General features: G+C 40.8%; 1 protein-coding gene across 1 annotated transcript in view; it reads left to right on the top strand.

Moving 5' to 3' along the window:
• The first annotated feature begins 86 nt into the window (after positions 1 to 86).
• TMEM135 (transmembrane protein 135) overlaps positions 87 to 13,987 on the top strand; it is a 332,704-nt gene continuing 318,803 nt past the window's right edge. The window contains exon 1 of the mRNA XM_037841001.1: positions 87 to 402. Within this exon, the coding sequence (XP_037696929.1) occupies positions 262 to 402 (141 nt within the window). The 5' untranslated portion in view covers positions 87 to 261. The remainder of the gene's footprint in view (positions 403 to 13,987) is intronic.

The raw sequence follows: 13,987 nt of genomic DNA on the forward strand, positions 1-13,987 counted from the left end.
GCCGCCGAAGGAGCGCGCACGCTCCGCCTCTCCCCGCCTCCCCGTGCGCGTCCCGCCCCCTCGAGCTGCGATACGCTGAGCGCTCAACATCCGAGGACTTTGGCCCACAGTAACCCTGCTCGCTCGACCTTTCCCCTTCATTTCTCACTACAGCGGCGGGCAGGGAGATCCGGCAGTGGTTGGGCGCTCGCTCCCCTTCCCACCTCCTCCCTCTGGAGACCTAACGCTCTCCCTCCCGGCCCCTCCGCGCGGCTGCTCGTCATGGCGGCATTCAGCAAGTCCATCCCTCATAACTGCTACGAGATCGGCCACACTTGGCATCCTTCCTGCGGGGTCTCTTTCCTGCAGATCACAGGGGGCGCCCTGGAGGAGTCCCTGAAGATCTATGCCCCCCTTTACTTGGTGAGACCCCTTCAGCCCCTCCCCGAGGGCGAGTTTAGAGTGGAGGATGGGCCGGGCGGTGATGTCGCGGCTCCCGAGGGACCCTGCGGGATGCTCCCTGTGTCGGTTTCTCATTTGGAGAGGTCGGAGTGTTTGGGGCGGATGTGTTGAAGGGGGTCGCAAGGAACCGACATGCCAAATCCTACGGGGAATTAGAGGTTGAGCGGTTATCCTAATGCGTGTTGCTGGGAAAAGGATGGACTCCCAACTTTAAGATTAAGTTTAGGAACTCGAAAATGTGAACTGAGGGACCTGCGCTATTTCTTCTCTCTCCTCGTTTGTGATGGAGAGGTGTTTGTAGGTCGGCGATGAGAAGGGCCTGCAACCTTTCCTTATCTAATTCCCCCGTTTTTTTTTTTTTTTTGTTGTTGCCTTTTTTTTTTAAGGGCAAATTTGAATAAGTCCTGTGGACTTAGATAGGGTCTTAGTTTTGGATGACAGGCTTGAGGCTTGAGGGTTTTGCAGGTGTTTTTGCAAGTTCACAAAATAGACTTCTGTTTGAGATTTTGGGTGGTGATTTGAAGGGTGGTTCCAGTCTTGCAATCAGTGAAGATGATGTAAGTGTTCTGACTTCATATTACCTAGCTTCTTGTATTACACAGTTTTATGTATAGGGCAGTCTAACGTTGCAGTTTTTAAATAGGGAATATCTGAAAATGTATATGTAAGTGACTAAGAACTGTTAAAAAAGTTTGCTCCTAAATGTTTTCATCTTTTTCACTAACCTCGTCCTTAGTATTAAAGATTTATTAGTTTGGCCACTGAAGTTCATTGCTCTTATTTTCTTGCCTTATAGAGTCTGTGTCCTAAGAAGGCAGAAATCATATTTTTCTATGCTTCCTAAAAGTTACATTCAATATTCAATGGGTGATCAATTCTTTTCATTAATGCCTGAAAATGTGTCATGGCCATATCATAGTACTACTTGAAAAGACTGATTATTTATTACAGAGACAACTTAGGAGAGGATGGTGACCTTCTGTGAGATTGCAAGTGCCAACTGCATTTTTATCATATAGACATTAATGAGTCTTATGAATCACCAGGGGATTATGTTAAAATGGGGGCTCTGATTCAGTAGGTCTAGGTGGGACCTAAGAATCTACATTTCAAACAGGCTCCCAAGTAATGTCAATGCTGTTGGGCCTAGGGCCAGATTTTGGATTGTAAGGATCTAGAGTAGAGGTTGATGATAATAAATTTATTGTTGGAGCTGGAAATTTGTTTTGGTTTTCTTTGGCAGAGATCCATTTTTTATCTGCTTTTCTACATGAATTGTGGCTAATCTATAGCTCAGTTTTTTTTTTTTTTTTTTTTTTTAAATTAGAATATTTACAAACGTTATTGAGCTCTCTATGTACTCGACTATACAAAAAGATTGTTCCCATCCTCAGGGGATTATGATCTAGGTGGGGAGAAAGTTTTGGAATTTCTCCCTCTGAAAATCAATAGCACTTTTTCTGTATCTCATTTATTCATTCAACAAATATTTGCCATATCTGCAGCCTAGTTGGGGATCCATATATGTAACTAGAAAGTTTCTTGAGTATGTTCCATGATAGAGGAAATTCAGGGAGCAACAGAAACATAGATTCTCCTGTTCCAGCAAGGTGATGTGGAGCTGGGGGTCAGGGAAAATTTCTTAAGAGTTTGTGTTTTACTATTATATCTCCAATTAAATTAAATACTCCTTGAGGATAAATTCATGTGGCCTTGTATCCTTGACAGCTATGTATTTCAAACTTTGGATTGTTACTTATTATTGGTTGTGAAATAAAGTTAATGGAAACTGACCAGCATTTTATTTTATTTTATTATTATTTTTAAATTCAGTTTTATTGAGATATATTTACATACCCTAGTCATTCACAGTGTACAGTGAATTGTTCACAGTACCACAGTGCATTATCACCAAAATCAATTTTTGAACATTTTCATTACATATATATATATGTATATATGAACACCCAAAACATCCAGTCCCCCCATCCTCCCTATTATTCATTTAATTTTTGTTCCCATTTTTCTACTCATCTGTCCATACACTGGATAAAGGGACTGTGAGCCACAAGGTTTTCACAATCACACAGTCACACCGTGTAAGCTATATAGTTATACGATCTTATTCAAGAATCAACAGTTTCAGGTATTTCCTTTTAGCCATTCCAATACACTAAATACTAAAAAGGGATACCTATAAACACATAAGAATAACCTCCAGAATGACCTCTTGACTTCATTTGAAATCTCTCAGCCACTGAAACTATTTTGTTGCATTTCTCTTCCCCCTTTTGGTCAAGAATGCTTTCTCAATCCCATGATGCCTGGTCCAGGCTCGTCCCCGGGAGTCATGTCCAATGTTACCAGGGAGATTTACACCTCTGGGAGTCATGTCCCACCTAGGGGAGAGGGCAGTGAGTTTACCTGCTGAGTTGGTTGAGAGAGAGAGAGGCCACATCTGAGAAGAAAAAGTCTTCTCTGGGGGAGACTCTTAGGCACAATTATAAGTAGGCTTAGTCTCCTTCTAGCATTTTATTTTAAGTGAAATAGAATAGAATAGAAAATACTAGTATTCATTGCAGGTAATAAAGATAAGCATTATTTCATGAAAGTTTTGTTTCAGTTACATATGTCTGTGTGGATGAGGCTACTGAGAACATATAGTAGTGCTATGCTCTTTGTAAGGGTTGAGTAGATGTTGATTAAATGTGTACCCTCAGGTGCAAGGTGGTGTGGTGTTTGGACTTTAAAAGGAGTCAGGGACATCTGACTGGAGTTGAATCTTAGCTCCATCAGTTACTAGCTGTTTGATTGGCACGTTACTTTATCTTTTTCTGTGAAAGATATCTTTCTCTATGGCATATTGAAGTTTATAATTGGTCTGAATAAATATGTATTTTTTCTTCCCCTTCCCCCAATGGCACTAAAGCTAGGAGTGAAGTTCATTGAGGGTGGCAAGGGAAGGCTCCTTGGGAGCAGGGGCTTTTGATTTGAGCCTTAAAGATAGGGATGTACAGACCTTGATCAACATAGTAGATATTTATATAGAGTACTTAATCTTAATTATTCTTAATGGAGAGGAGGGCCAGTAGTGTGAACCAAGGCAGAAATGTAAGTGGCTGTAAGAGAAGCAATATGTACATTGACTGGTTAAACTAGAAAGGTTGTATGTGGGAGTTATGAGTAATAATACTTCCTATTTATTGAGTACTTATATGCTTAGTCCTTTATTTATTCTGTTTTATTTAATTCTTGTACAACTGTCTTATTCTCCTATTTCATAGCAAAACAAGCTGAAGATTAGAGAGATTAAATGATTTATGAAATTTCTTGCTTGTATGAAAAATATACAGGAACTTAGTTTTAGGTGCTTTTAATTCAGTCTGAAGGTCAGGCTAAAGGAGCCATTGAGTTTTTTTTTTTTTTTTTTTCTTTAAGCAAAGGGGTTACAAGTACAAAACTGTGCTTTAAGGTGATACGTCTAGTGGCACTGGGTAGACTGGGTTGGAGAGACTGTTTAGGAGATGTTGCTAGTTTCACCAAGTAGAGGAGAGTCAGACAGAACTCCCGTGGAATACTGGCTCTGCAATTTACTAGCAGTGTGATGTTGGGAAAATGACTTCTCCTCTTTGAGCCTTAGTCTCCTTGCTTTGCAGAAGATAAACTGTGCGTATCTTTTGGTGCTGTTGTGAGAATTTAAATGGGATAATGGTATATAGGCATAGCAGTGGTCACATAGTAGGACCTTAATAAGTAAAGTGTTATTATTGAAATGGTATTCATTAATTATGATCTTTGTCTCTCTCCTGTTTGAACTCATGTTAGGTTGGTTTGTATTCAGAACTAGCATGGTACTTCAATAAGTTGCTTAACAAGTGTCTGGATGGGTAAGTGTATTAAGAAATGAAATAATGGGAGTGAGGAGATATTCAACAGGTATAAAGTAATGCCAGAGAGAATAGAAAGGCACTTCACAGGAGAGAGGCATTTCACAGAAGAATGAACAGGACTTAGAGGCTGAGGATATTGAGGAAGAATGTGATCTTGCTAATGCTTCTGGGATTTCAAATCCTATTGTTGTAGTTGTCATCATTGGAAGAAAAGGAAACGTTTTCAAGTGAAGCTGGTTTTGGGGAAAAGTTTTAATCGGTGTTTTCTGGAGCCTTTAAAATGGGTCTTATGTATTTGCTTTACATTTACCTTTACATTTGAAATGTTAGCATATGCATGTACTAAACTGATTCCTTTTGTTCATATTATATTTACTATCTTCTTTTGCCCTCATGCATCTCTTCATCTTAGTATCTATAATCGTTCTTAGTATTCACTCTGTACTGCCTAAACTATTTTGAAATGTTATTATTCCTTTTAATTGTTAATCTTTGTGTTTTTACAATTTGTAGAAAGCAACAATCCTCATTCATCAATTTACTTCTTAGAGTTTTTTTTTAAAGAATCCTTTATATGTTGTAATATATGCTAATGGTTTATGCATGTACAAAACGTATTTCAGGTAGTTATGTTTTATTTCTTGGATGTTGTCTGCTGCCGCTTATTGACAATAAACAGTAACTCCTGCCAAACACACATACACCAAAATAGTTGTTAACCTAGGCTATCACTAATTGCCCCTAGTAATTGGCGGCGAATTTAGAATTATGCAAATATCTATTTAGGGGAATGGATTCTATGCTGTTACAAGTTTTTGGGTGTTTTCTCTAAGAAGGAAAACGTGTTCCCTAACCTCAGGCAGTTCTAAGACCTTTCTTAATTATGCTTTCCCTAGGTGGTTTTCTTCAGGACCTCCAGATTGGACACTGGCATTTGCCCTTTAGCTAAGTCCAAAGTAGAACCTTCTGCACATTGAGGAAGGAATAATTTAACAAACCTGACTTTTCATTGACTTTTAGATGTTTAGACATTTCTTCAGAGTAGGAAAGTGTTTACTCAATATTTAATCCCTTCAAACCCAATATTCTAACAAATGTTAGATTATAAAGGATCAGTTCATCACCTCTAGGCTCTGAAAAAACATTGAAGCAAAAGTTGGAATTCCTAGGAATAAAAATCAATTTATGGATGGTTTCCAGTTAGTTGCTAAAGGTTTGAAAACCACTGACTGAAGAAATTAGTTCATTGTTTTGGAATGAGTTTTTTTTTAATATTAAATTTTATTTTGAGATAAATTCAAACTTATAGGAACAGTTGCAAAAACAGTACAAACCCCATACATAGAACTCCAGCATACCCCAATCTCCCTCCCCCAATACCCCATCCACCACCTTTAACATCCTGTCATACCACCATTTCTTTCTTTCTTTCTTTTCTTTCTTTCTTTCTTTCTTTCTTTCTTTCTTTCTTTCCCTCCCTCCCTCCCTCCCTCCCATCCCTCCCTATCATCCATCATCTATTGCTCTGTCTTCTGAACATATGAGAGGAAGCAGCACACATCCTTGAAAAAACAGTATAATTCTCATATACCTTTCCCATGGACAAGAACATTCTTTTATGCAATCCCATTAAACGCAGCTAAGAAGTTCAAGAAATTCAACCTTGATACAAAGCTTACATTCTGTAGTTCCTTTTTTTTTCGCTTAAGTCCCATCTGTATCCCTTTGAGCCTGCTCTCCTCCATCCTTAGATCCCATCCAGGATCATCCTTGGCATTTAATCGTCATCTATTTAGACTGTCTTTTTTTTTTTTTTCAACTGTGGAAACATATATACAGCCTAAATCTTCCCATTCCACCCCCTCCCTAGCATTCCATTAGTGGGATTAATCACATTTAGAATGTTGCAATGCTATCAACTTCCCATCATGCCTTTCTAGAAGTTTCTCTTCACCCCAAACAGCAACCCTACACTCATTTCTTAACTCCCCATTGCCCCTTCCTCCACTTCTCGGAACCTCTACTCTACTTTTCATCTCTATGGTCATATTCTCTGATACTTTCGTGTTTACCATGGGGTTAAATTTCACATCTTAAATCTATAACAATCTTGTTTTTCTTTGATACCAACTTAACTTCAATATGACACATAAACTATGTTCCTATACTCCCTCATTCCTCCACTTTTATGTAGTTCTTGTCAAAAATTACATATTTTACATTGAGTCCAAAGCCACTGATTTATCATTACAGTTTATGTATTTTAGATCCTGTAGGAAGTAAATAGTGGAGTTACAAATCGAAAATACAGTAGTAGTGGTATTTATATTTACCATGTGATCTTAAGTGGTACCCTTTATTTCTTCATGTAGTTTCAGTCATTTGTTTAGTGTCCTTTCCTTTCAGTCTGCTCAACTCCTTTTAGCATTTCTTATAGGACTGCTCTACTGGTGGTGAAGTCCCTCAGTTTTTTTCTCTGTTGGTAGGGCTCCCTTTAGTATCTGAAGTAGGGCAGGTCTTTTATTAGCAAAATCTCTCAGCATTTGTTTGTCTGTGAAAAATTTAAGCTCTCCCTCAAATTTGAAGGACAGTTTTGCTGGATAAAGTGTTCTTGGCTGGAAATTTTTCTCTCTCAGAATTTTAAATATGTCATGCCACTGCCTTCTCATCTCCCATGGTGGCCGCTGAGTAGTCACTACTTAGTCTTCTGTTGTTTCCTTTGTATGTGGTGAATTGCTTTTCTCTTGCTGCTTTGAGAACTTGCTCCTTTTCTTCAGTATTTGAGAGTCCAATCAGAATATGTCTTGGAGTGGGTTTATTTGGATTTATTCTATTTGGAGTTTGCTGGGCATTTAAGTTTTGTATATTTATATTGTATAGAAGGTTTGGGAAGTTTTCCCCAACAATTTCTTTAAATACTCTTTCTAGACCTTTACCCTTCTCTTCCCCTTTTGGGACACCAATGAGTCTTAAGTTTGGACGTTTTATTTTATCTATCATATCCCTGAGATCCATTTTGATTTTTTAGATATTTTTTCCCCATTCTTTCTTTCATTCTTTCATTTTCTGCTCTGTGGTCCTCAAGGAGGCTGAGTTGTTGTTCAGCTTCCTCTAATCTTGTATTATGAGTGTCCAGGGTCTTTTTAATTTGGCCAACAGTTTCTTTTATTTCCATAAGATCTTCTATTTTTTTTTATTTACTCTTGCAATGTCTTCTTTATGCTCTTCTAGGGTCTTCTTTATGTCACTTATATCCTGGGCCATGGTCTTCTTGATGTCCTTTAAATTCTTTGCCATGTTTTCATTCCTCGATTGTAGTTCTTTGATTAATTGTGCTAGGTACTGTGTTTCTTCCTATATCTTGATTTGTGTGTTTGGAGTTGGATTCTCCATATCGTCTAGTTTTATCATATGTATTAAGATTTTCTGTTGTTTTTGGCCTCTTGGCCTTTGTTTTGCTTGATAGGGTTCTTTCAAGTTGTTAAAAAAAAAAGGATATCGATCTAATTTTTCAGAAACACAGTTTGGTGACGTACACTTTTTCTAACTAACCAGGAGATGGTGTCTGTGAGTCACCTGTACCCCTCAAGTCAGTTCTCAGCCTTGTTCCCGCAGTGTGTGGGGAAATGATTCTTGTGGGGTTCAGTTGGAGAACTCAGTTTGGGTGTGTTGCTGGAGCCATCTGCCCTAAATGTGGGGCGTGTGTATGGGTGGCCAGGGAGGAAGGGCAGTTTTAATATTCAAATCCCCCAGGTTCCTGGAGATTCAAGGCCGCCGCAAGAGCCTAAGCCTTCATTTCATTTCAGCCCCAGACCCTCTCTCTCGCTGTCTCACAAACCACTGGACTTGGCGTAGCGTCCCTGGGTTCTCCGAGTGGGTCCCCCCTCCAAGCTGCGATCCTCCAGGAGCTCAGCCAAGGGAATGCCATGCTATGTCACCAGTGCGCGCCGTCCCTCAAGGGAAGTCCTGGGCCGCTGGGCTGTGCAGCGGCACGCTCTCAGCCTGACGCAGAAATGGCCTAACGGGGCGTCTCAACCCCCTCCTCCTCGCACAGTTCCTCCTTCCCAGCTCCGGGACAACTGGTGGGGCTCTGGGCTGTGGGCATGGCCCTGGGCAGGAGTTTATCCAGCCCTCCGGGGAGCCAGCTGCTAGCCGCGGGGTTTCTTTCTGCTTCCGGCTCTCCCCTCCGTTCTCCCAGCCCCAAGGGTATCTGCAGCAGGCTATCTTCCTGGCCAGACACCGAGAGGCTGGCCCAGCTCTCTCTTGCTGTGTTTTACTGTGTGGTTCCCACTATTGCACCTGCAGCTGCTCCTGGGTTTTTCCCTTTTTTTTTTTTTTTTAAAAGAGCCAGTTGGTCTCCAAACGCCGAACCCTGGCTTCCCCAGACCGCCGTGTGGCTGTGGGTCTTCCAGCCAGCTTACTCACTTGTTTCAGAATGCAGACTCCCAGTTTCACCAAGTATATGGCCCCTCTGGAACTAGGAGACCTCGTCCAGCTGGCGCATCGCTGTAACCGGTATTTGGGGTTACTTTCTGGTTTTTATCTAGTGTTTTTCACAGTGGTGTTTTTTCGCCCTGTCTCACCTAGCCGCCATCTTAGTTTCTCCCGTTTTATTTTTTTAAAGATGGTTTTGTTCACCCACCATACATTCCGTCCTCAGTAAACAGTCAATGGTTCCCTGTATAATCACGTATTTATGCATACACCACCATCACCACTATCTATATAAGGACATCTCCATTTCTTCCACAAAGAAGGAAGAAGAGTCAAAGAAGGTAGAGAGACAAAAGAAAAAGAAAGAAAAAAAAAACATGACAGCTAAAAAGCAACAAAAGGAAAGATAGAATTAAACTAAAGTAGAATAAAAGAGTCAGACAACATCACCAATGCGATGAGTCCTATATGCTTCCCTTATGTCCCCCACTTAATAGGCATTTAGCTTTGGTATATTGCCTTTGTTACATTAAAGGAAGCATAATACAATGGTTCTATTAACTATAGTCTCTAGTTTGTATTGATTGTGTTTTTTCCCCAATACCACCCCATTTTTATCACTTTGCAAGGTTGACATTCATTTGTTCTCCCTCATGTAAAAACATATTTGTACATTTTATCACAATTGTTGAGCTTTCTAAGTTTCACTACGTTATACAGTCCTAGTCTTTATCTTTCCTTCTGGAGTCCCACATGGTCCTAACCTTCCCCTTTCAACCATACTCACAGTCATGTTTGTTCAGTGTACTTACATTGCTGTGCTACTGTCACTGAAAATTGTGTTCCAAACCTCTCACTCCTGTGTTTTCCTATCTGTCTGTAGTGCTCCTTTTAGAATTTCTTGTAGAGCAGGTATCTTGTTCACAAAGTCTGTCACTGTCTGTCAGAGAGTATTTTAAACTCTCCCTCATATTTGAAGGACAGTTTTGCCGAATATAGGATTCTTGGTTGGCGGTTTTTCTCTTTCATTATCTTAAATATTATCACACCACTTCTTTCTTGCCTCCATGATTTCTACTGAGAAATCCACACATAGTCTTATCAAGCTTCCTTTCTCTTGCTGCTTTCAGGATTCTCTCTTTTTCTCTGATGTTTGATAATCTGATTATTAAATGTCTTGGTTTAGGTCTGTTCTGATATATTCTATTTGGGGTATGCTGCACTTCTTGAATCTGTAATTTTATGTCATTCATAAGAGATGGGAAATTTTCATTGATTATTTCCTCTATTATTGCTTCTGCCCCTGTGCTGGTTTGAATGTATTTTGTCCCCGAAGATGCCATTATCTTTGATGTAATCTTGTGGGTCGGATTGATTGGTCTTTTTGATTAGGGTGTGACCTTTTGATTGGATGTTTCCATGGAGTTGTGACCCACCCAACTGTAGGTGATAACTGATGAGATATTTCCATGGAGGCATGGCCCCACGCATTCAGGGTGGGCCTTGATCAGTGGAGCCATATAAATGAGCTGACTAAGAGAAGGAAGTCAGTGCAGCTGCAGCTGTGAGTGACATTTTGGAAAAGGAGCTACAGCCAAGAGGGGCACTTTGAAGAAAGCACAAGAGCTGCAGTTGAGAGACAGTTTGAAGACGACCGTTGAAAGCAGAGTCTTGCTCTGGAGAAGCTGAGAGAGGACAAATATCCCAAGTGCGACTAAGAGTAACATTTTTTAGGAAATGCAACCTAGAGAGGAACATCCTTGGAGAAAGTCATTTTGAAACCAGAACTTTGGAGCAGATGGCAGCCACGTGCCTTTCCAGCTCATGGAGGTTTTTCGGACACCATTGGCCATCTTCCAGTGAAGGTACTTGATTGCTGATGTGTTACCTTGGACGCTTTATGGCCTTAAGACTGTAACTGTGTAACCAAATAAACCCCCTGTATAAAAGCCAGTCCATTTCTGGTGTTTTGCATTTCGGCAGCGTTAGCAAACTAGAACAGCCCCCTTTCCCGTCTCTTCTCCTTCTGGGACACCCATGACATGTACATTCATGCACTTCATGTTTTCTTTCAATACCTGAGACATTGTTCATATTTTTCCATTCTTTTCCCTGTCTGTTATTTTGTGTGTAGGATTTCAGGTGTCTTGTTCTCCAGTTCCTGAGTGTTTTCTTCTGCCTCTTGAGATCTGTTGTTGCATGTCTCCATTGTGTTTTTCATTTCTTGTGTTGTACCTTTCATTTCCATAGATTCTGCCAGTAGTTTTTTCAGACTTTCGATTTCTACCTTATGCCCAGCCAGTGTTTTCTTTATATCCTTCATCTTTTTTGCCATATCTGCCCTGAGCGCGTTGATTTAGTTTTTGAATCGATTTAGCATATTTCTTTGAAAATCTTTAATTGATTGTTTCATTAAAGTGAAATAATATCTCAACTTTTCTTTAATTAGGTGTAAGTTTGTTCTTTTCACTGGTCCATATCTTCATTTTTCCTAGTGTAATTTGTAATTTTCTGTTGTCTAGGTATCAGGTTTCCTTGGTTACCCAATCAGATTTTCCCAGACCAGGATGGGTTCAGGTCTCAGAATGGGGTTATTCAGTTTCAAGTTTCCCTGAGGGTATATCTTAGAAGATTGACAGACTGTCCTGTGAGGCCTCTAGCTGCTCTGCTTTTCCTAACCTGCCCAGGAGGTGGTGCCTGTCAGCCCGTCTGACTGGTGTAAGGAGGTGTGGCCCCTCTAGCTCTCAACTTAGGTTGTTTCTGTTTTGGCTGTTTGCTTCGAGGCCTTGTGATCTGAGTTCTGAAGGGAAGGCTGGCACTAGAGCTGGGCCCCACCTCCTTCCTCTTAGGGAAGATACACCCCCTAGGGAGTTATCTTCTGCATTTGAATTGCTCCTTTGTCTCTCTGACTCTGTTAACTCCACCCCTGTCTAGGTCAGAGTGCTGTGAACTGAAAATGGCTGAGGCTCTTTCCACTGAGCCACTCAGGTTGAGAGAGAGAAAAAGGGGGAGAAAGCCCCCTTTCAGAACCAGTCCATGGCCCCCCCCAGCTGCACCCATTGGCCAGAGACCGCAACTGGTCTACTAGGCTCCCTTTCCTGGGGCATAGGTGCCTTCTGGCTCTCTAAGATCAGTGTCTAAATGTCTCCATTTTTTTTTTTCTTTTTTTTAATTTTTTTTCTCTCTGTCAGCCCCACTTCCTCTCCACTGGTAGTGACCTCAGGGTACTTTGCTGCTTGTTACAGGTTTGTCTGTGTTTGTAGCTTGTATTCAGCAGTCCACATTTGTTAATTAAAACCCCAGTTGGATCTGGGCTGAGGTATATTTGCTTGCTCTGGGAATGCTGCTTTCTTCTAAAGCGACCTCTTGTTGCTTAGCCTGCCATGGGGGAAGGGAGCTCCCGGCACAGTTCTGCAGTTTTTATGTACAGCTTTTATACTGTGATCTCAGCCATTCCACTCAATCCTGGTTGGTGTACGATGTGTGGACAGTCATGGTTGTCCCCCAGCAGTTGTTCCAGATTATTTACTAGTTGTTCTTTGTTGTTTATTGGTTGCTCCAGGGAACTAACTAAACTCCACTCCTCTCTATGCTGCCATCTTACCCCTCCCCTCAACTTAACTTTAATAGCATAAACATGTACTGTTCCTATACCCTTCCATCTCCCCAGCTCCAGTCTGCTGTTGAGACCCTCCTGGGAATCTTTTATTTCAATTATTGTGGTCTTCAACTCCAGTAATTCTGGGTTGGTTCCTTTTTAAGATTTCTGTCTCTTACCTCTTTTGTTGCTCAGATGTGGCCTCTTTCTCTTAGTCTACTCTGCAAATAAACTCACTACCTTACCCCCTTAAGTAGCACATGACTCCCAGGGGTGTGAGTCTCCCTGGCAGTGAGGGACAGGTCAGTCAATGATGAGCCTGGCTCTGGCATCGTGGGATTGAGAAAGTTGTCTTGACCAAAAGGGGGAAATGAAATGAGAGATCTCAAATAGAGTCAAGAGGTCAATCTGGAGGTTATTGTTATGAATTATATAGATATTCCTTTTTAGTTCCTAGTGTATTAGAATAGTTAGAAGGAAATACCTGAATCTGTTGAACAGTAATCTAGTAGACTTGATTCTTGATGATGATTGAATAACTACATAGCTTTTATCATGTGACCATTGTTATTGTGAAAACCTGGTGACTGACACTCCCTTTTAACCAGTGTATGGGCAGATAAGTAATAAAATAATGAAAAAAGAAGTAAATAATATGGGGAGATAAGGGATATGGGATGGTTTGGGTGTTCTTTTTTATTTTATATATTGTGCCAGTTTGAATATATTGTGTCTTCCAAACGCCATTATCTTTGATGTAATCTTGTGTGGGCAGACATTATCAGTGTTGATTAGATTGTAATTCTTGGGTGTTTCTTTGGAATGTGCCCCACCCAACTGTGGGTGATGACCCTAATTGGATATTTCCATGGAGGCGTGTCCCCACCCATTTAGGGTGAGCCTTGATCAGTGGAGCAATATAAATGAGCTGACGGGCAGTGGGAACTCAGTGCAGCTGTGAGTGATGTTTGAAGAGGAGCTACCGCCAAGAGGGACACTTCGAAGAATGCAGTGGAATTGAGAGAGGAGCTTCAGCTTACAGAGACATTTTGGAGATGGCCTTTGAAAGCAGACTTTTGCTCTGGAGAAGCTAAGAGAGGACAAATGCCCCAAGAGCAACTGAGAGTGACATTTTGGAGAGAAGCTGAAGCCTAGAGAGGAACGTCCTGGGAGAAAGCCATTTTGAAACCAGAACTTTGGAGCAGATGCCAGCCACGTGCCTTCCCAGCTAACACAGGTTTTCCGGACGCCATTGGCCACCCTCCAGTGAAGGTACCCGATTGCTGATGTGTTACCTTGGGACACTTTATGGCCTTAAGACTGTAACTGTGTAGCCAAATAAACCCCCTTTTTATAAAAGCCAATCCATCTCTGGTGTTTTGCATTTTGCAGCATTAGCAAACTAGAAGATATATTTTTTCTTATTTTGGAGAAATGAAAATGCTTGAAAATTGTGGTGATGAATGTACAACTATATGATGATACTGTGTGCCATTGATTGTATATTATGGACGGATATGGTGGAAGTATATCTCAATAATATTGCATTAAAAAAACAAAAAATATTCTGTCTCTTTATTGAGATTCTCATATAGTTCATTCATTGTTTTCCTGATATCCTTTA

This window comes from Choloepus didactylus, chromosome 6 (genome assembly GCF_015220235.1).
Source record: "Choloepus didactylus isolate mChoDid1 chromosome 6, mChoDid1.pri, whole genome shotgun sequence".
Lineage (NCBI taxonomy): Eukaryota > Metazoa > Chordata > Mammalia > Pilosa > Megalonychidae > Choloepus > Choloepus didactylus.